The 23215-nt window shown below is 39.5% G+C and overlaps 2 protein-coding genes across 4 annotated transcripts in view; both read left to right on the top strand.

Moving 5' to 3' along the window:
* Positions 1 to 23165, top strand: part of mlst8 (MTOR associated protein, LST8 homolog (S. cerevisiae)) — a 118211-nt gene extending 95046 nt beyond the window's left edge. Inside the window, exons 2-9 of one of the 2 annotated variants that reach the window (XM_074620831.1) lie at positions 17786 to 17968; positions 19121 to 19172; positions 19260 to 19422; positions 19508 to 19583; positions 19701 to 19853; positions 19952 to 20076; positions 21073 to 21236; positions 22430 to 23165. In XM_074620831.1, coding sequence (XP_074476932.1) covers positions 17840 to 17968; positions 19121 to 19172; positions 19260 to 19422; positions 19508 to 19583; positions 19701 to 19853; positions 19952 to 20076; positions 21073 to 21236; positions 22430 to 22548 — 981 coding nt within the window. In that variant the 5' untranslated portion in view covers positions 17786 to 17839 and the 3' untranslated portion in view covers positions 22549 to 23165. Of the gene's footprint in view, positions 1 to 17766; positions 17969 to 19120; positions 19173 to 19259; positions 19423 to 19507; positions 19584 to 19700; positions 19854 to 19951; positions 20077 to 21072; positions 21237 to 22429 lie in introns of those variants that run through there. The other variant, XM_074620832.1, reaches the window with a different exon arrangement.
* Positions 3509 to 16141, top strand: meiob (meiosis specific with OB-fold). 2 transcript variants are annotated; one of them, XM_074620826.1, is made up of 14 exons: positions 3509 to 3729; positions 8969 to 9083; positions 9709 to 9766; positions 9973 to 10104; positions 10395 to 10467; positions 10663 to 10858; positions 12939 to 13039; positions 13241 to 13293; positions 13481 to 13576; positions 13677 to 13769; positions 14768 to 14912; positions 15069 to 15255; positions 15456 to 15542; positions 15636 to 16141. In XM_074620826.1, the coding sequence occupies exons 2-14, from the start codon at positions 9027 to 9029 to the stop codon at positions 15747 to 15749; spliced, it is 1392 nt and encodes a 463-aa protein (XP_074476927.1). In that variant the 5' UTR covers positions 3509 to 3729; positions 8969 to 9026; the 3' UTR covers positions 15750 to 16141. The 2 variants fall into 2 exon arrangements, with proteins under 2 accessions (XP_074476927.1, XP_074476926.1); XM_074620825.1 differs by lacking the exon at positions 3509 to 3729 and adding an exon at positions 7457 to 7557 and having other exon boundaries at positions 8971 to 9083.
* Positions 23166 to 23215: the final 50 nt, after the last annotated feature.

Below are 23215 nucleotides of genomic sequence, written 5' to 3'. Positions count from 1 at the left end.
ATACACCATAATGAGTTTTATATTCCAAACAGTAAGCACTTCACTAGACTTTATGTCACTGTTATTCAAACATTCCATATTTCACCCTCTAACGAGACTCTCCAAAGACAATATTCCATTATAAATAATTGAAAAGCCGTTTGTCTGCATATGTTGAGGCCATACAGATGATGCTTTACGCAGAACATCAGTCCCACGTACCATAAAATCAGCACCTAAACAAAGCAACACTGAAACCATTTAACAATCAGCTCATAAATGTCACTATAGCGTGAAACTGTGTCCTGCTTTGTACCACTTTCAGGGGCGATGCTCCAGAATATAATGATTTCATTGTTCAGTGGAACACATGCGGCAAAGAAATGAAAGCTTCTGTTTCATATATCACTCCGTAATAATTGAAGAAATGTGTTTCTCCCCTCATTTTAGGAAGAAAAACACTTCAAAGATTTTTTTTTTTTTATTATTTTGAAAGAAAAAGACTCTCGGGGTCAAATGTGGAGGAAGATATTTCTGTCACAGCTTGTCAGAGGGGAACTATACCTAAACATTGGATGTTGTGAAGACATTTGTGATAGACTGAGACAGCATGGCGGGCTTTGATGTAGCTGAAATACAGCTCCACAGTTAAAGTGATGGATGGGTGAAAATTTCTCTGTAACATTAAATTGACAGTGGCAGTATATCAGGCGGGAGTTTTGTCCAAGTGGATAAAAAGTTTGAATTGAGTGATGCTCTGTGACTCGATACTGAAAACTACGTAAGCACACACGCACATATACGCACATTTAAGCAGTGTGCATCACAAAATACACACACTCCCTTACAGAAAATCGGATTCAGGGTGAGTAACACAATACCCCACTGTTGTCCATAAAATATCAAATACCGAACATCTTGCATGTTCCAAATACAGATTGGAAAGTAATGATGTGCTGTATTGGGAGCTGAAAAAAAAACATAAATTTGAAAAGTTAAAAAGGTTTTTTTCACGGCTTTATAGGGATAGCAATACTGGTCCATTGGTTGGTTGGTGAAATATTTCAACAGCTGTTGGATGATGAATCATGAGGTTGACATTTGTGGTACAGAGCATAGACTGTATGAAATGGACGTAGTCATCGTGACGTCACCCATTGGTTTGTGGATTGCCATTTTGAAGCCTCGAGTTCGGCATTTTGGCCGTCGCCATGTTGGTTCTTTGCAACCAGAAGTGACACGAGAGGGTGGAGTTAAGTACAACCAAACGCTGAATAACACAATTTTAGGCGACCGAAATGTTACAGTTAACTTTCATGAACTGAAAACACACTGTGAAAGGGTTAAAGTTGTAAGACGAAAAAATGGATACCACACAGACCGGACAACGTTGTGGTAGTGACCTGTCAATCACAAGGTAGCCACACCCTAAAGCATACCCTACTTTATCGATTATTTTACTTAAGACTTGAAACTAGAGATTGAGACCATAAACTCGTGTTTACTATGTTTACTGAGGTAATAAATCAAGTGAGAAGTAGGCTCATTTTCTCATTGACTTCTATACAATCAGACTTCTTTTAGCAACCAGGGGAGTCGCCCCCTGCTGGCTATTAGAAAGAATGCAAGTTTAAGGCACTTCTGCCTTGGCTTCACTTTTCAGACCTGGTTGCCTCCTGGAGCCAACACTAAATAAAAATGTCTTCTCAGCCTCCATTTCCTTTTTACGTTGCATTGTGGGAGAATAGTATCCATCAACACTCGAAAATCAACCGTATTTAGGTCGTGTCTAGAAGGTAACCCATCATTTTGGAAATTCTCGCGAGATGGTAAAGGTTAGGCATTGACCTTGAATAGTTAAGGTTAGGCATTGACCTTGAATAGTTAAGGTTAGGCATTGACCTTGAATAGTTAAGGTTAGGCATTGACCTTGAATGGTTAAGGTTAGGCATTGACCTTGAATAGTTAAGGTTAGGCATTGACCTTGAATGGTTAAGGTTAGGCATTGACCTTGAATAGTTAAGGTTAGGCATTGACCTTGAATGGTTAAGGTTAGGCATTGACCTTGAATAGTTAAGGTTAGGCATTGACCTTGAATGGTTAAGGTTAGGATAGGTCGTCGGGCAGTTTTCGCAATTTCCCGGTATTTAGTATGCATTCTGTCTGCAGAGTATACTTCATTTTTTTCACAGTATGAAGACGACTACATACTCAAAACCGGCTTAGAATTAGTATCCTATGTAGTATGGATTTGGGAGATGCCTCTTAAAGGTAATTAAATATAAATATATCATGTTCAATAGTGATTTTTTAATATTTGTTTTGCCATTATCTATATACACAGACAATTCTTGACTCCACCTCCATGATGGCACTAGCTGTGGTTGCTGAGAGGTGTGCGAAGTAATGTCACAGACTGAATTTCTCAGCCCAAGCCCCCACTTGTTCTCACTTATGTACAAGGATGCCGCAAATTTGGATTAAGGCTATAACTGTGCATGCCAGACAACAGGAAGATAAAAAACATGCCTGAGCTGGGCGTGTAGGTGGCGGTACCTGTTTTGTGCAGACAGTGACATAAAAGCGGCCAAACCACAAGCTGTATCAACGTTGATTAATACATCCTGTTACAGCGTAGGAACACGGACATAACTGAACAGAGTTGTTGCTTAATTTCAGTCATGTTTTGTGGCAGAAATGTCACTTCCCCTTCATTTAGTTTTCATTTTTTATTTCACATAATGTAACGTTTCCCGTCTCATTTAAGTCTCATGGGTTAGCAATAACATGACCAATGCCACAGCTTTCCTCCCATTACCTCAATATGGTGGCATACGGTAATAATGGGAGCTGACATCATGCATGCCACCGATCTCTGTCTTTGTGTTGCTTTTCAACAGCACGTTATTAACATCATTTAAGGTTTCCTCCACAGTCAGTCGTGCACACCCCCCCTCTCACTGGACACGGGGATGAGGAGACAGACTGCATTGTTCTACCAGAGCCCAGCTGGATTCAATGGTTTTGAGCAGACCCAGCGGTGCAGCAGCTATACAGTGTAGTTAGTCACACAGGTGGCAGGGAAATTACAGTGTACACATACTTGCAGTTTGGACGTCTTCCACTTCTGGAAGCCAATAAAGATTTGCGGAGGCTGCTGCCAACGACTGCAAAAGCTATACTTGGACGTAGACGTTTGGGCCACGCCAAGATATTGCTCACCGTTCAGAACAATATGTTTTAATGATCGGATTCAATAAAATAATGATTAGATCCAGAATTCAGGAGATGGTGCACTGAAAAAAAATCCTTAACAATAACTCTATTGTCTATGTGTGAGTGCATGCTTGCATGTGAACTAAAACCCTTTGGTTCACCAACCTATAACTACAACTTGTCTGCCCACTTCCTGTGTAGGGTTTTTTGGTACATCACATGTGGCTATAGTGTAAACATCAGTTCTTTTGACTTCCTGATTACAAATGGTGATTTAGATCAAACCACGAGTCTGTGCAGTCTGACAAAGAACGAATAGAAGACTAAAGAGGGATCCTTTCAGTCCCTGCAGCTCTAAAAGGACTTGGCTTTGTGTTGTCTTTGTGTTGCCATGCCTCTGAGCGGCAGTCGCCGGTGTCTTTGCTTCCTCCTCTCTTCTCATGTTTTACACAGGGTGTCCAGCTGAACCACAAGTCTCCTGTCTGGTGCCATCGTGGAGATCCGGTGGACAGTCGCCCAAATATGAACAGCGGGGTAAAAATGATCAAATCTTTTGCTTCAAATAAAATAGCAATACCACAATGTAAAATGACTCGATTACAAGTAAAGGTCTTAAATGAGCAAAATATACTTTTGGTCTCAAAAGCAGTGGTGTTTCGCTGCTGTCAGTGTTATATAATATTATTTATATTATTGGATTATTGGGTAGAGTTTTGACTACTGATTGTAGCTGGTTGAGGTGGAGCTAGATTAACTGTTTCATATACTATAGGGTAGGATCATATTTTATAAGCTCATATTGTATTAAGTTAATATGTCTGTCAAATAAAAAAGAGTGTGCACATGTAGTGATAATATTTCCCCGAAAATTGTAATACTTAAGAGAATGTACTTTTAGTGGCTTTTCAGGTGTGGTTCACTTTGTATTGGCATCAATAAAAGAGAATACTTTAAAGAGGACCTATTATGATGTTGTGGTTTATCCCTTTTCTTTATTGTGTTATATCGTTTTATCGTAAAGTTACAAAGCCCAAAGTCCACACCAAAGGGAGTTACTCTCCCCCACAGAAACACTGCTCCTGAACTGCCTGAAACGCCTTGCTTGAAGTCTCGCCTTTTCTTTCGTAACGTGGTGATGTCACCAAGTAACACATTTCCGTAATACCTGCCATAGTTTGGCACGCCCTCAAACAAGGCTAGTTAGAGCGGAGCTGGAGTGGAGTCTGAAGAGTTTGGTTCGGTTGACCAATCACAACAGAGTGGGCCAGCTGACCAATCAGAGCAGACTGGGCTTTTCGTAAGGGGGGGGAGGGTTCAAACAGAGCGTTTCAGACAGAGGGTAAAAAGGAGTGCTGCAGCACAGCCGGTATTAGAAAAATAAAGCGTTTTTTGAACATTAAAGCATGTAAACAAATAAGCATAACCTCTTTAATGTAGTAGTTTTGGGTGCAAATTTGACGATGGCTATAGACTTTATGTTATATTTTCTATTTACCCAGATGAGGGAGATACATTTTCTCTTTTACAATAGCGGCTGGGCCAAAATGGCAGCGTAGAGCTATAATATATATTTTTTTTACAACATTCACATATATAGCAAGCATACAGTATAACACAATACAATTAAGCGTAAAGAATAGAGAAAAACTATTTAAAACAGCCACATTCTTCATGAAACTGTGGTGTTTGATGCCTGTGTTTTTCCAGATGTAGTTTGTCTTATTATTCCAAGTGTGTAGTGCAGAAATGCAGTTTTCTTAAAAAGCATCAAGAGTGTCCACAACAAGACGTTGATTGATGTGTCAGTGGCATGATATTGAATTCCCACAGAAGAACAGCACAGAAAGCATGCGTAGTTTAGTTGAGATGGACAAGGTGCATAATTCTTAACAAAATCAGCTTTACCAAGTGCTGAGGCAATATCATGCCAATATGGCTGCCAGCAAGCCTGAAGGCTAATTACTGTATACTTCAACTACAACATTACTCAACTACAAAAAGTATCACGTCTGATTGCAGTTGTTATACTTGCCTCATTTTCTATGGAATCCTCTGTGTTCATAATGCCTGTGTGATAACGCAAAACCCTACTATATGCACTGAGAATACACACACACACACACACACACACACACACAGTGAGATGATGGATTAATAGCCGAGGAGTGGTCAGACGGCTGCAGGCCCTCCGGGGAGCCGACCTGCGACAGAGAGGCCACCCAATCCCAACACATTCCTGCAGGGACTGTGTTTTTCAGCCCTGCAGGTATATACGCCGCCCTGCAGGTACCTCCTGCTCGTCTCTAAATAAAGTCACCCCATCAGATGCGACATGCAAGACCTTATGTGGCTGCTTATCATAAAGAAATTCTAACAGTTTATTCAAATCACTTGAAAAGAACCGGCTGGATGTCGCAAGAAAGTGTGATTGATGACAGATTAACTGCAGGCCATGAATTCATTATGGATAAATCATTGAAGCAAAAGTAACTTTCACTTGATTTATCTGATGATGCTTTACAGTGCCGCTGTGATTAATGGACTCACACACTGTAGTCAGAAAAACCTAATGAAATTAGAATTTGAAATTTGGTTTCATTTGAATAGCCAGGCACTTGGTGATCGATTCCTCGGCGTATAGCTGCATGTTCAATGTATTTAATCAGTTCACATTATACAAACATTATACAAAAGTCCATCAATACATCGATGGGACATTACACACCAGGCTGTCTGCTGAGAAATAATCTCTCCATGTTGTGTTATGGTGTTGAACGGCTGCTACTGCTCTGTTTTCTCTCACAGATTAGGAACACATTGACCGTAGAATCACATCAACAGACATATTACTGCCTAAAAATCAACATTAGTCACAGGGATGAGATATCCGATCCAAACGCCAAACCGCGAGGATTAGTCACCGTGGAAAAGGAACAAGGCTGTGTGAAGCTGAATGGGGGTTTACTGTTACACCTTTTGATTCCTCTTTAGATGTATGAGCCAGTATCACACGTCAGATATAGCTTTGTGTTATCAAAACAAACCAGGAAACTGTCAAATTCATCTCATCAAAGCCGTCTGAGAGCAAATCCCACGCTGTGGATGATGACTGGGATGGATTATCAAGGTGATAGCAGAGTCTGAGGTGCAGGGATACCTTTTAAAGAGATGACAAATATAATGTGTGTGTGTGTGTGTGAGGTGGATGTGTGTATAATTGACAGCTTCCAGTCAATGGGCCCATCAGTGATAGCAGCTGTATTGTTCAGTCCCATTTCATGCATGTTTGCGCAGCTGTACAGATGTTTGCTGTACTGAATGTGTGTTGAAATTGTAGATTTCATCCATCACGTATAAAGTCTACCGAAACATTGGGTGAATGCAGGTCTTTTTATTTGCCACAAAAGATGTTTTAACTGATCATAGTTGTAGGTGGTAACTTATGGTGGAAGTATTCTAAACAAAGTGGGAATCAGAGAAGTGGATGTTTAATTAGCAGGGTCACATTCTAATGTCTAAATTAGCATGAGCAAATTATACATTTCTAGTAGGATATTAGTGCATGTGAAATTGTTTTGGAAATTTTTATGGAGGAAAGTAAAAATGGTGAAATATAAATAAAAATAAATAAAATTATAATGTATCAAACATATATAAACAAATAAATAATATAATACTATATAAAATATAAAGAAATAAATGAAATTTCATACATGGCCTCCAACAGAAATTGAACAAAATAAAACTACATCCATAAAGATTTTTGGGGGGATAAATTAACTGGGAGAAAATGGGTGATGTGCAAGCATATTTTCCTTTGTGTGCTCTATGAGTGAACACCATGCAGCACAGAGCTTGCACTGCATAATAACAGGCTAAGAGACTGATGATTTAATATAAGTAATGGTTTTAGTAAGTAAATAATTGATGGGTGTTGTTTTGCTTTACAGTACAAAGAAAGTTGCAAATTACTTCATCTGAGTTTTAATTACTGCCTGTAGGCAACATTTACTAGCTCCTAATAGCTTTCCATATGTTGATTTTTTGTAATTGGATTTTTTAAATCTGTATGTAGTGGCTGAATAACAACAACTATGCATCAGGCTTTTGAATGGATTTTAAACTTATTTATTTATTTTCTTTAATCTGTTCTGACAGTTAGGATACAACATGTATATAAATATAACAGCATATTATAAAACATATTGCTAAAACATGCCCATCAGCCTCTATTTTCCTTCGATACTTGAAATTGTCATTTTTTTCCGACTGCATTTGAAGGCAGCACCTGAGCTACGTAGATTCTGTCGCGTAGCAACAGTTTTCCCGCGAAAAAAACTCAATAAACTGTGAGGACAACAGGTAAAAATATAACTAATATAAACAGAAAAACGTGTTAGGTATAGCTGAAATTAAGCTATTTTAATCAATAATACATTAAGAACAAAATAGACTTACAATACTCCCACTATGGTGTCAGTAGAGGAGGAATAGCAGTGAACTAGTCAGCTAGATAGCTATCTAAAGTTAGCATTAGCCTCACCCTGTCACTATTAGCTACAGTGAGTTAGCTAGTAACATGCTAACTACTTAGCTCACTAGCAAGTTACTCTCTGCTTTAAGCTCCAGTATTAGATAATGTTAGAAATAAACTCAGAAAAAAAAGTTTTGAAACTTGTGTTTGGTGGATTATTTCTCTGTTGTTTCAATGCTAATGGTCATTGTATTTTACATCATTGGAAAGCCTGTTTATTTACCTTCACAATGAGAAGATAAGATAAGATCAGATATTCCTTTATTAGTCTTGCAGTGGGGAAATGTGCAGTGTACAGCAGCAAAGGGGATAGTGCAAAAAACAACATGCATCAGCTAACACAGTAAAAAAAAAGAGCTAAACAAAGTGTAACAAAATATGAACCATTTAAACAGAAGTAAGTATAAGAATAGGAGCAGTATATACAGTATTGACAATAAACAGACTATTAACAAAATTGCACACGTGGAAAATGATATTGCACAGTGAGAATGAATGAATGAAATTCCACCTGAAAATATCTTGTTATTGTCAGTTTTATGGTTTGTAAGTGGTCTACTGGGAGCAGTGCTGGTTGTGGAGTCTGACAGCTGCAGATGTCCAACTTGTAAGGATCCTGCATTTGTGGGATGAGCAGCACAGCTGATTATGTGGGGAGCGCCCAAGAAAAATTTGCCAAAATGCTCTGCCAATGGTAAACAGTGTATTCTCCTGTTGGTACTGACTCTTGTTTTGAGTTGTTTGTGGATTGGATGATTGAACTCTCTATCAGTAACAAAGAACAAACAAGACATATTGGCTATTTTACACTTTATTCATTTAATACACCATCAGGAGCCTCAGTAGCGGTGGAAGATCCATATGAAGCCACAACAGCCTGGCACCTCCTCCTCATGCTCATCCAGGTTGGTGACCAGCATGAGGAGGAGGTGCCAGGCTGTTGTGGCTGCATGGATCTTTCACCCAGGCAAAGAATTTTTCTTGGGCGCTACCCACATAATCAGCTGTGCTGCTCATCCCACAAATGCAGGATCCTTACAAGCTAGAAATCCTTGTGAAGGTGAATAAACAGGCTTTCCAACGATGTAAAATGCAATGCCAATTAGCATTGTAACAGCAGAGAAATAATCCACCAAACACTAATTTCCAAACTTTTTTTCTAAAATCACTTTAATACATTTAATCCAGGTGGAATTAAACCACAACTCATTGTTTTATTTGTTTTGGGTTGTTTTACAGAGTCTGTAACACAATAAATACTGGACTGGATAAAGGGATTAAGTGATGATTAAACAACATGGCTGCTCAAACCTACATTGCCATCTCTGAGCTGCATCCCAACTTCTCTCATCCGGTGAGTTCATGATGATTTTCAGCCAATCACAATGTACTATCAACAGCTCGTTATCCTTAGAACATTTTAAAAGGAAATTATCATCACATTTAATTCATGATATCTAATAATCTTTTGATATGTTTAGATATATTTTCTTTTCTTCTGTTCTGTTTTTTTGTATGTATTTCATTGTTTTTATTGGATTGTTTTCCACTGTTTGGTTAGGGTTTTTCTGCACGTTTTGTGTACTTCTTGTTGTTGTTTAACTTTTGTTGTATTTTTAAAATTATGTTAGTTTAGATCTTTCTTCCTTTTTTGTTATTGTTTTTTTTCTTCTTCTGGGGTTGGGGGGAGGTCCTTTGTATAAACCAATGGCTTCTTGACCTCTCCTGACACATTTCTTGTTTTGTTTTTTTCATTGACTGGATTTTGTGCAGCTTTATATATGTGCAAATAAATAAATAAATAAAAATAAAACTATATTTTTGTTGCTGCTGCAGTGTGTCTACAGTAATAGCAAGGAATCATTTTCTTTAACTGTGTAGCAGGATGTATTTCAGGCCTGTTTTCCTGAGTTTGTTTTGTAAACTGTGTTGAACTGCAACTCTCCGCACACTATCATTGTCTTTGTAATGTTTTTCAGAAAGTGGCAGGCATCATCATTGGGAAAACTGATGTCAAAAGCTTTCCTGACAGAAAAAGTTAGTATCTTTTTATTATATTAGTGCAGCTAAAGCTGTTACATTCAATGACACACATTCCTCTAACAGGACTGCATCTCAGTGTCTTGTACAGCAGCCCCCTCTTCTGGAGAACAGATAAATTAATGTTCACTATGAGCTTTTTTTTCTCCTTTTCTTTTCCATTGAACTGCAACACTAACCAAACGTATACATCGGAATTTCAGATATTGGCGTAGACAGATTCACTTTCAGCTTCACCATTAAGGACTCACCTGACTTCTTCATCAATGTCTCAGCCTGGGGAAACGATTGTTACGTCAACGGGCTCTCCAACAGCTTCAGCACTGGGGACTGTGGTGAGGATGTTACTCACAAAGCTTTAAACATCAGTGGATTTGGCAATTATTTATTTATTTATTTATTTATTTATCAATATCTAGTTTCCAGATTCGTCAATATCAGTAGTACAAAAAAAAGCTTTGGTCATGTCCAGCTTGTAATGTATTTCTTTATTTGTAGAATAAATATCGAGCTACACAGAAGATCATTATAGAAATGTAGTAACAACATCATTTTAAAAATGTTGAATGACTTTAAATCTAAAACAAAAAGATAAACCCAAAATTGTTTCTTATTATTTTTCCAGTTGTCGTTGAAAATCCTTTAGTTTCCAGCAAAGACCCAGAGAAAGGGGACAAATTCTGTCCCACAACACCAAGGTAATTAACACTTTTAATACACATATTGTAGAGGAATTAGTCATGCTCACCCTGTGGTGCTTTAGATAGCTCAAGGGTAGTGAGGTTAACACTGTGTAATGCTGTGTAAAATATGATGTAACAGTGGGTAATGTCTGATGACGGTGTCAAAAGCACTTGCTGGTTCAAAGGCCTGTGTGTCTGCTGTTGTGTCAGCCTCTACAGGCTGCTGGTGTCGGAGGCTCATTCCCAGGTGTGTCTGTGTGCTGACATGGGCACCATCGACAGGCTGCTGCCACTGATCCACCTGCCGGTGAAGGACTCCGGAGACTTCTACTCTCTGGGAGACATCGTGGCCAACGGGCAGAAGCTGGATGGCACGGTTATAAATATACTGGCTGCACTGAGATCGGTAGGGCACCTTAAGGTCACAATCTTTCAGTATTAACCCACCCACATAGACCAATTTTTTGTCTTTTTTGGGGGGGAGGGGAGGTCTTTAGGGGGAGATAGCAGGTCAACAGTAGATGTCACATAGAAGTGGTGTACATCATCTGAAAGCTGGGAACCTGAAGATTAATTTGAGATGCAGCTCAGCACTGTGTGTCAAGTTGCTCTAGTCATAATTTGGAAACAAAAAAACGAATTAATTAAAATACATTTTGAAAGTATATAAGGGCTAAGAATATTATGATAGAAGTATACGATGGTCATTCCCATGCTCACTTATGCCTCATAAGTTGTTGCAGCAATTTTTGGGTTGATACCAGATTTGGTGCTAAATTTAACAATTTTTTACCACTCAAGAATTGATCAAAATGATCAAAAATCCCTTCAAAATACCACATTAAGACACCAAGACCTTGAGACCTTGAGGAACACCATAGAAAAAGCCCATGTTGTGATTTGGGATCAAAAGCAAGAATTGCATTTTTCGGCAATTGGATGGCGAGCAATTCTTTTCTTGAAACTGCTCAGAAACCCCCTTATTGTCAATGTAGCTACGAAAGCCATCCATCTCTGAATGCTCTAGGTCTTTAATTTGTGGCTGTAAAGTTTCATGAGGCTGTGATTATCCTAGAGGTCACAACAGGTCATTTTATACAGTGAGGTCAAGTTTAAAAAAATAGCATCACTATATGAAATGGCTACTATGGGGACTAACATCATCAAAGATGAATACAATTCAGCTCATTGGATCCACAAGAGTCTCAGCTTTACAGTGACACCCAATTTATGCAATTCCAAGACTGTTTAGGGACCCCAGTATGCAGAAATATTCAAATACACCATTTTTAGAATAAGAGAAAATAACACATTTAGACTGCCCCAAACTGCATGTGATAATTATAAAGTGGGCATGTCTGTAAAGGGGAGACTGGTGGGTACCCAAAGAACCCATTTTCGTTCACGTATCTTGAGGTCAGAGGTCAAAAGACCCCCGTCAATATGGCCATTGCAGTTTTTACCTCCCCAAAATTTGTAGCGTTATTTAGCCCCCTTCCCAACATGACATGGTTGGTACCAATGGATCGTCTTAGGTCGTCTAGTTTCATATGATATCAGTATCTTCACTCTAGCTTTAAAACTGAGCCCGCTACAGCATCTTAAAGATAGTAATGTCGGCAAGGATCACCAACGATCCAGATGTTCTCAGAGGGTTAAATAGTATTGGGAGAAGTTCACCTTTGAATACATTCACGCTTTGATTTATCAAATTTTTTTTACTTGTTTAGTGTGCCCACGTTTTCATCAACCTGCCACATCTACTTTTACTTAATGTTAGGTATTTCCTACATTTCCCGGAATGCTTTTCTCTGTGGGCTAACAGTCATGGTCTGCAATCAAATAAGTGTGGCTTGTTGAATCAATCGTGGTTCACACTGGTGGTGAAATTTTTTGGGATATCGTTGGTTTTCAGGAGGTATTTTTCCAACAGGGGAATGAGAAGAAAATTGATAAACTAGTTGAGAAACCAAACTGTATTTTCACACAGTGGTTGCATTACATGGTGGCTTTCCAGCTGCCCTTTTCCTCCACAGTAAACTCAACTATGGTGGGCTGTTGAAAGTTTCCTGAGCTTAAAAAACAGCAATAACAAGAAGGAAAGGGTTGCTTAAAAAGTGGTCTGATGTAACATTATGAAAGTCAGTCATGGGAAGGTCATGGAACCTGTCGCTGAGGCCGGGCTGAGAAGCCTGATAAACACGAAGTGGGACGTGTTTGACAATGAGTGTGGATGCTGAGCAAATATTCCTTTGCTTTTCTAAATTTACTGAATTCATATCTCATGAATTGCCTAATAGACTTCATTGTGTCTTGTTTAGTCAATGTGGTTACACGGCGGTACGCTCGTTGTTTGTCTGGGACAGACCGACTCACCATAATGGCCCTAAAGAGTTCAGAGAGAGGCCAGACCCTCCGCTGCATTTTTTTTCAGGAAGGGAAGATATTGTGATAGAAACTTCAGATGATTCTGTTTACATTTACAGATCGGAGAGCCAAAGGAGTTCACCACTTCAGACAGACGCAAAGGGCAGAGGCTGGAAGTGAAGCTCTTTGATGACTCCGTCTCTTCCTTCCCTCTCGTCTGGTGCGTCACGCTCCTTTTATTTTAATTTGGAAGATTAATTGCTGCCATATTCCGTCTTATTGGCCCCTGTGCCTCGCTGCTGTGTATCTTTAGGTTACCGCAAATCTTCTTTGGTGACATGACGCTTTAGATTAACCTGCTGAACTCCATGTGTGTTTGATTTTCACCGAGCAACTCCCTGACCTCTGTTTTCACTCACAGCTGGGACAGAGAAGCCATTCAGCTCGTGCAAACTTTGATACCCAAGGAGACGGGTAGGTTAACAGCTGCTGCTCCTTCTCAGCCACATAATGAATCTTTATGTAACTGTTATTCCCGTCCGTCACGTCCCATTAACACACTGTACCGAAAGAGAAACACGGAGGCGGATATCTGAGATGAAACTGTGTTTATGTTCGAGATAGCTTACTGTTGTTTTAACTTTTTATTCTCCATTCAAAGTGCTCTTCATAGCGGACGCGAAGATTAGCTTTGACAGCTTTCGCAACGGCATGACGGCAACCGTTAACTCAAAAACCATTATCACTGTCAATCCCGGTAAGATATCACAGCAATTAGTCAAAAGCAAAGGTTGAAATCAACCGAGCAGCCAGTGGTGTTTGTTGCCGTCCAATGTCAAGCACAATTTGCCCCTCAGACACCAGAGAGGCCAGTCTGCTGTTCAGTTACGCTAAAGAAGTATCTGAGTCTGGTGCTCTGGATCAAGATGAGAAGCCAGAAGATGTGCCCGGTAGGTTCCCCTTTGTTCTGATAAATGTCAGTATTAGAATGAGAAGTGTCTTGATGTAAAATGTTTGTTTTTTTATTTTAGGCCTCCGCTCTTATGTTTGACTTTTCTTTCTTTCTCTCTTTTAAATTTCCTCAGGATTCATGATGCTTAAAGGGATAGTTCAGGTGTTTTGAAGTGGGGTTGTATGAGGTACTTATCCATAGTCAGTGTATTACCTTTCACTGGTTTACCTTGCCATCAGACAGCTATACAGTCTATGTTTCTGACGGGGAGTTGAAGCCGTTATCTTTGCTCTCACCAAAGCAACCAGACTCTATTTTGAAAAAAAACCTGTAATTTTACCTCGCAGAACACGAGAGCTGGTCTAACGCTGCATTGATTGGTTAGTTTGTGTGACTTTGGTTAGTTTTGATTCACCAAAGTCACACAATAGCACAAACAAACAAACCAAATAGGTAAAATTACAGTTTTTTTCAATGGAGTCTGGTGGCTTTGGCGAGAGCATAGATAAATACAACGGCTTCAGTTCCCCTCTGGAAAAAGCTGTCTGACAGCAAGGTAAATTGGTGGAAATATTCTAAATATAGCGTACACTTAATCTGATATTGATTTTTTTAGGTGGGCCTTTCTTTTAGGTGGCTAAAATATATTTTGCTGCCGACCCACGTCCACAGCAGTACACTGCTTTGCTTCTGTGCAGTAACTCTTGTCTGTTTCTCCAAACTGGGGGCGTGCCGACTGCCAACTACTAGAGGTATAATACACCGACTATGGATGAGTACCTCATACCAAACTATTAATAAAACTGTAACGCACTGTTTGTTTTTGTCTTCTCATGGGATTTGTTGACATTAAAAAAGATATATCTACAGTAGCATATCACCACCCTGTCCTCGTACAACATATTGAATTATCAGATGACAATGTGACAAGTACAGCCTGTGTCATTGCCTGTTTTTACATAGAATAAGACTGCAGACATATATTTTTCTCTGCAGTGGACTCCATCACTGACGTGTACACAGTGAGCCAGCTGAAGCAGAAGGCCCAGGAGAATCCCGAAGCTCTCTTTGGCATCACATACAGCTTCATCTCCAGGCTCGACCTCGACTCTTCTGTTTCAAAAGTTATCAAGACGCGGTGGTAAGTTCACACAACTCTGATATTCAATTGAAAAACTCAAAACTGATGACTTTGAATTATTTGAATATGCTAAGTGAAATAAATCAGTTTGTCTGCCGCTCACGATGAGTTATAACTGATAAACAATTCCTTGATCGGTCTGTTTTCCTGTCTCAGCTGCAGGTGTAAGTTTCAGGTGCCTGAGGACACACAGAGTTGCACCAACCTGCTGTGTCCAGGGAGGGATCAGGCCTTTTCATCCATCACAGGATTTGACCTGCTGGTGGACTTCACAGACCACACCGGCACCCTGCACACCTGCAGCCTCAGGAGCCCAATGGCAGAACAGACACTCGGCTGTACGGTCAGTACCACTTCACTGAAGGATGGTTATTCAGCTTATGATTAAAGAACATGAGAGAACCGGTGAATACCAGTACATGTTGAAAATAATAAGAACTACACTTATCCTGCCGTATTATGTTTCTGTTTACAACTAAACTGTTCTGGAGATCGTTTAAATTCTGAGTTGGAAAAACAGCATTTTTATTTCATCTGTTGCAGACAGAGGAGTTTACCAGTTTGACTGATGACGAGCGGACCGCAATGAAGTGGAAATTTCTTTTGGAAAGATGCAAAGTACATGTGAAGGTACCGTAGCTTTTTGATTCTTTGCCATCAGTGTGTGTGTTTGCTGCTATAAAAGCAAATCACAAGTTGAAAGATTCTTATAACGTGTTGTAGATATTGCCATCCACTACAACGAGGACTGGGATCAGGGGGGCGGTCCTGGCCTGCTCGGTGGCCGACCCCGGAGAGGTGAAGCAGCACATGTCTGCACTGCTTCAGCGGCCGTGATCACAACACACACCGACGTGAGCAGGAAAGCACTTTATGACGCAGTTGGCTGCTTTACCTGCTGTGTGGTTCTGTTCTGATTGACATGTTAACAACAGCAATAGTCATTTATACATGTTGGATTTGTTTTGTGAATAGATGAATTCTCTGCATTATTTATTTATTTATTAAGCTTATTTATTTAAATATATATATATATTAAAGAATGTACTGTTGGCTTGACTGCTATTTAAAACTGTTAATTAAACCAACTTACACGTTTAAAAAAAATGTAAACGTTTAAAATTTATATGTCGATATGTTATCTGTCAAATGTATCAATCAACCTTTATTGTTTCATGACAAGATTATTTGATGGTTACTCACAAATAAAACATTTTTTTTCTATCACATATCTTTATTGATTTTGAACATAATTCATCACTTTTCCAAAATGGGTTGGTTACGTCTTTCAAGTCTCCTTTGAGACATCTTTTCCCCCCCTTCACCCATACATACATACATAAAATAGATTATATTACTTGCATACATATATACAAATTCCCACATGCAGAAATGCATACATACCTGTCTGTTTGTCCAAAAAAACAAAAACAAATAGGGGTACAGTCTCATCGGTACATGTCAAATTCAAGAAGGTCTTGATTCCAAAAAATGTAAGGTAAAAATCCTATATTTTATTAAAAGATATTACTTTTTTGTTTGATTGTGTATGTAAGCTTCTCAATCGCAATGCAAGAGGAAAAAAAATCCAATAGGTTTAAGGATGGATACAAATAAGATAATTAGACAATTTGATAATTAAAGCCCCTGTTGTTACATTTACCCATGTATATTTTGACTCAATTATTACTACAGCCATATACTTTTTTAAAATTCAAAATAATATCCATATTGAGAGTACACACTTTGTGTGGTGCTATATCAGTTTAATAAACTACATTTAAATCAAAAGCTTTTTTACATTTGATGAATTAAAATTGTATACCAATAATTTAACCCATTCTGAATTAAAACACAAGTAAAGCAACTGTTAAGTTTGTTTGTTTATTTGTTTTGCACAATTTAAGACTATACAACATAACAAAAAAAATAGATGATTAATATATAGTGCAGGAAGAGGCAAAAAACCCACTGGGCTTATCTGAATCCTCCACCTAGAGACAAGATTAATATAAAGAAATAATATGACTACATAATAGTGATAACAAACAATTAGGACAAGATATATATAATAACAACAATAACAATACAGTAAATATATCAAAAAAAGACAAGTGTGTGTTTTCTTTTTTTACCTGGATATTTTGGCATTGGTAATGGTATTTATTTTCAAGATTCAAGATTCACTTTATTGTCATTTCACTGAGTATTTGCATACACAGAAGGAAACAAAATATTGTTTCTCCCAGCTCCCATCAGTGCATTAAAAAAGATAGAATAAATAAGTATTAAAATTAACATACCTAAAAATAACAATAGAAGAATAAAATAAGTAAATGTTTCAGACAAAATTCATACAATTTGCAGTCATACACCCAATTTGCAGTCGTGAAAAGTGCATTAATGTCCATAGTAAAGTGCTGTTTTGCATTACTGTTCCAAAAATTGTCTTTGACATGTGACTATAGCTTTAAAAACTATTTTTACCACTAGGATAATCTTAAAATATCATATTTCATATTCTGAATAGTTGAATCCTAGTCTATATATGAGTTGAACCTGCTATAATAAAACATGTCAGTAGGTGGCAGCAAAGCGCTGGTTAATCAAAACGGAACCTTTGAAACATCGCTGTATGTTGCTACGGGGACACATTACGGGGGACGCACAGATTTTTCCATCAACACCACCAACTAAAGGTAATCCAAACTTGTCAGATATATTCTGTTAAATAGTCTAAATTGCACGTCGACTTAAAGGTTGACTTGTTTTATTCCCACTGTGTGATAATGAATTAAACCAATTCCCTGTTTAAAATAGTCATTTAATGGTTTTAAACCTGCAGCTGACTTGTCTTCTGTATATTTCCATGCAGGGGTCATCATCCTACCTGCCTCTCTGTGAGCTGTGACAGCCTGCAGTGAAGCATGAATGTGAACCAGGGCACGGTGGGCAGCGACCCGGTGATCCTGGCCACGGCTGGATACGACCACACGGTCCGCTTCTGGCAGGCCCACAGCGGGATCTGCACCAGGACGGTCCAGCACCAGGACTCTGTATCCTTTCACTCTGACTCACCAACAACAGAGTTTATACTGTGTGGTATTTAAATGATTGTGGACAGTAAGGCATCTCCTACAAACACACACATGTATCTCCTAGTTGGAAACAAAGATTCAAGATTTGAGTTTCGGATGACATATTTTGGAGTTTGTTAATATACAGTGGAAAAAGTGACGATATAACCTTATATTTGCATTTAAAGGTCCCATATCATGCTCATTTTCAGGTTCATACTTGTATTTTGTGTTTCTACTAGATCATGTTTACATGCTGTAATGTTAAAAAAAAAACTTTATTTTCCTCATACTGTCTGCCTAAATACACCTGTATTTACTCTCTGTCTGAAACGCTCCGTTTTAGCGCATTTTGATGGAATTGCAACAGAATTGCGTTGCTGGGCAACAGCTTGGGTCCATGTGTACTTCCTGTCAGTTGATGTCATTCACATACACTGCAACCAGGAATAGGTGTGAGTGTGAGCGTGAATGGTTGTCTGTCTCTATGTGTCAGCCCTGCGATGGACTGGCGACCTGTCCAGGGTGTACCCTGCCTTCGCCCAATGTCGGCTGGGATCGGCTCCAGCCCCCCCGCGACCCCTAACGGGATAAGCGGTTGCAGATGGATGGACATTTAGAACGTTTATGTTTCCGTTTAATTGTGTCAAGGGTCTAAATATTGTATATTCGTGACATCACGAATGGGCAGAAATCCTGACAGCTTGTTTCAAATGCAGAGTTTCTGAATACGGACTGTGTGTATTTCCTTGTGGATTGAGGTTTTTCGATACTTTCACAGTATTTATATAGGACTTAAGCCTGCTTTATAATAAAAAAACATGAAAATCTCACTTTTTTATAATATGGGACCTTTAAGATATTCAATCAAAAAGAGTTTTAATTAGGATATCGCTCACCCTGAATAAGAAAATCCCCCCCATGTCTCAGTGAAATCAACATGCTGTCAAAGGAGCTGTGGTTAGCTGTCTTTTGGAGCAGCTCCATGATTTGTTTGTAGATGACATCATCACTACAGTGTGTCCCTCCACTTTTTTAGTACAAGGAGAGACTTGTTCAAGTTGCAACCGAGCTGTAAAATATTATAGAAAATAACCTAAACAATCCACTTTCTTAACATTTTGCTCCCAGCAAGTGAATTCACTCGAGGTCACACCTGACAGGAGCATGATCGCAGCTGCAGGTTGGTTAAGAATCCTGGATTGCATAATTAAATTTATACAGTAGCTGCTATATATTTTACAGTAATTCCCACTGTGCTTTTTTTTAGGTTATCAGCACATCCGCATGTACGACCTGAACTCCAACAACCCCAACCCGGTGATCAACTACGACGGCGTCAGCAAGAACATCACGTCCGTGGGCTTCCACGAAGACGGACGCTGGATGTACACGGGAGGAGAGGACTGCATGGCTCGCATATGGGACCTCAGGTACCGCAAGGGAGAGCTCGCCGTGCTAACACGCGTTCACTCTGCGTCCAGTAAACCTAACTTTGATCCCTGCTTCTCCTCCCAGGTCAAGAAATCTACAGTGTCAGAGGATATTCCAGGTGAACGCTCCGATCAACTGTGTGTGCCTGCATCCCAACCAGGTGAGACAAGATTGACTACTTGTTATTTTAGCAGTTTGTTTTATTGTAAGTCAACTAAAGTATGTGCTTACTGCCCCAAAAATGTCAGCAAACAGTCATGTGTTGTGTGTTTTCCAGGCAGAGTTGATTGTTGGAGACCAGAGCGGAGTTATTCATATCTGGGATCTGAAGACTGACCACAACGAACAGCTGATTCCTGAGCCAGAGGTCTCAATCAACTCGGTTCACATTGACCCAGACGCCAGTTACATGGCAGCGGTCAACAGCTCGGTCAGTTACCCAGACTGTCTAAAAAAGGTGCCGTTTATTGATACTTGTTATTACATTATTAAAACATCGTCTTTTGGTTCTATTGTTCTCCTCAACAGGGAAACTGTTATGTGTGGAACCTCGCTGGAGGCATCGGAGACGAGGTGACTCAGCTCATCCCCAAGACCAAGATCCCCGCACACAAACGCTACTCCCTCCGCTGCAAGTTCAGCCCCGATTCCACGTGAGTTCCCAGCTCCTTCTGCTACTACTGCTACTGCTACTACTACTACTACTACAGCTGCTGCTCCTTCTGCTACTGCTACTACTACTACTACTACAGCTGCTGCTCCTTCTGCTACTGCTACTACTACTGCTACGATTACTACTACTATTGCTACTACTACTGCTACTACTGTTTTTGCTACTAATACTACTGCTCCTGCTGCTGTTCCTACTGCCTCAACTGCTACTACTACTACTACTACTACTAATCCTGCTCCTTCTGCTACTACTACTACTATTACTACAACTACTACAGCTACTTTCCCCCCAAATACCACTTTCTGTGTAAGAACTTATAGATTTTAAAGGTTCATTCAGTGAAAATACTATTTCTGTCCAAGCACTTATAGTTTTAAAGGTTTATTTCACCCAAATACTACTCTCTCTCTCCCTCTCTCTCTCTCTCTCTCCCTCTCTCTCTCTCTCCCTCTCTCTCTCTCTCTCTCTCTCTCTCTCTCTCTCTCTCTCTCCCTCTCTCTCTCTCTCTCCCTCTCTCTCTCTCTCCCTCTCTCTCTCTCCCTCTCCCTCTCTCTCTCTCTCTGTCTATCTTTGTGTTTAGCAATGCAGTTCATCTGTCTGATATACATACAAACCATTTCTTCTTTCCGCCTATTCAGGAAAACTCAAATTTACCACTTTTGACAGTATCACAGTATCTTAGCTTCTTTAGCTAATGCAGTTCAGCGTCCAACTCTGCCAGTTGTACATTTCATCTTGTAGGGTTTTCAGCAGTGCAGTGCAATGCACTTGAGCTTTAACATTTTTAGGCAAGTCATTTCACATTTCTGCATTTTCAGCAATGCTTTGCAATAAATTTCAGCTGTCAGCATTCCCACGCATTTTCAGCAGGAAATGCATTTTCTCTTCCTCCTCTACACGCACACTTCCGTATAAATCCTTCTCTGATGTTGTTGCTGATGATGCAGTTTTTTTTCGTATTTGTGGTCACCTCCAGTCTGTTGGCCACCTGCTCGGCAGACCAGACTTGCAAGATCTGGAGGACGTCCAATTTCTCCCTGATGACGGAGCTGAGCATCAAGAGCAACAATCCCGGAGAGACGTCCAGAGGCTGGATGTGGGACTGCGCTTTCTCTGGAGACTCCCAGTATATCGTCACAGGTCAGTATACACGAACCCTGGCACTACGTTGCAATGTCAATATACTTGCATCCAGTGTTGGCTAACATTACTTTTAAAATTAACTTGTTACATTACAACGTTACTTTGCGATTCCTTGTGCATGTTGGGTTATATTGTCCAGCCTACTGTGCTCCTACCTTTTGAATGTATTGACTCTATAGTCGTCATAGCCTCGTCCAAGGCATCTGGAGCTCTGCAGGCAGGAATGACAGACGCAATATCCCCTTTACAGGCACTGTTCCCTCCATGTTATGCATTACAAGGATATTATTAATGATCTTACAGAAAGATGGAGACACTAAAGTTGATATTGGCAGCATCTCTGTCGCTGTTTCGGAGCGGTAGCAGCGGCATTGTTCTCCTCTTCAATGCGTCTCGCCACCCACTAGTGTTGTGGAGCTGACAGACGTTTTTATCCCCCAAGCACAATTTCACTCTGATGTCCTCATAACGGATCTTTTTTTTTTAAAAAACCTAACTAAATAACTGATTACTTGAATTGCAAACTAGTGCGTTATGTTACTTGATAAAACAAAAAAAGTAATCTGAGTACCCCCCAACACTGCTTGCATCCTAAATTATCATCTCAAGATCAGGTTCAGTGTTACTTGCCGTCAGGATCCCACACTCCTAAAGGTCCTGCTGTACCAGAGATATTGAATTTTTGAAACTGGATATTTGTCGGAAAATATTAGATTAAAATCGATGTATGATCTTGAGTCAAAAACAGCAGATTTTCAAAGACATAGCATTAGAAAAAACAAAACAGTTCCCTTATTCTGCAGTAATGCAAACTTAGTTTTGGTGTTCTATGCATTTACTGGACTTGGAACAGTCTGTGAGAGTATGATGCACTTATAACCACACATTTCTTACATTAATTTGTAGCTGACTGTCATTATCAAGCTAATTAAGGGATGCATCAGTCAAGATAATAGGTTTATGAATACTGTAGTAGTTTAATATTAGCACAGTAAAAGCTTCAATAGAGCAGAAGCTTATGTGAAAATGTCTCTCCTTTATTTCATCACTAAAGATGTTTTGTATATTTAAGTGCAGACTAAGTGACATTTAGAGCCTTTTAGAGAGAAGCAGGTAAAGGTTTGATAACTTCAGTGTAAATATACCTCGAGGTGAATTTCAGGCTCTCAAACTCTCGTTTCCATCCACAGCCTCATCAGACAACCTGGCTCGTCTGTGGTGCGTGGAGACCGGGGAGATCAAGAGGGAATACAGCGGCCACCAGAAGGCCGTGGTGTGTCTGGCCTTCAACGACAGCGTGCTGGGCTGAGTGAGGAGGACGAGGAGGAAAGACACGAACGGAGGTAGAACTACAGAAAAAGCAATGGACTCTTTTGAAGATGTGCCTCAATTTGGGGAATTATTAAAAATGTTCCCAGAAATGATATCGTCTTGAGAAAGTGGAGGCCTGTGTTTTGAACATTACGATGAATCTCAGCTGTGTGTTCCAGGATATCTACAGCCAGATACATGCGAGTATTCAGCATCGCGGCAAGGTGAAAAAAAAAAACATCTTAAAGGGCCACGCACATCATTTTGCACCAAATTTAAGCGGTCGTACAGGAAAACTTCTGTGCCGACAGCGTAGAATTTGGATTAAAATGTATGCTAGCATTCATCACTGACCATTTATGTTTTTAACGTCATCACTCTGTGCACAACAGGAGATCCCTTTCTACTTGTTTTTTATCGTGCACCGTATTTATTGTATCAAAAGGACCAAGTTTCACGTCAACTTGGGATGTGCTCCGGAATTGATTTATTTCTCATGTCATGATATGTATAATTCATATTCAAAGTTTAAGTTGTGCTTATTCTTAATGATCCTGTGTGAAGAAAAAAAGATGTACAGAAAATGATTCCGCAGTAAAGATGTCATTCAAAGAAGTCCTTGCAATCTTTGATTTTTTTTCAGTCTAATGAAGAAAAGTTGGCCA

This window comes from Sebastes fasciatus, chromosome 20 (genome assembly GCF_043250625.1).
Source record: "Sebastes fasciatus isolate fSebFas1 chromosome 20, fSebFas1.pri, whole genome shotgun sequence".
Taxonomy (NCBI): domain Eukaryota; kingdom Metazoa; phylum Chordata; class Actinopteri; order Perciformes; family Sebastidae; genus Sebastes; species Sebastes fasciatus.
This window is presented reverse-complemented; position numbering and strand designations above follow the sequence as displayed.

Coding starts and splice junctions, on each gene's coding strand:
- meiob (XM_074620826.1), top strand. CDS start 9,027: ATGGCTGCTCAAACCTACATTGCCATCTCTGAGCTGCATCCCAACTTC. Junction 9,084..9,708: donor ATCCCAACTTCTCTCATCCG/GTGAGTTCATGA, acceptor AATGTTTTTCAG/AAAGTGGCAGGCATCATCAT. Junction 13,040..13,240: donor TCTTCCTTCCCTCTCGTCTG/GTGCGTCACGCT, acceptor TTTCACTCACAG/CTGGGACAGAGAAGCCATTC.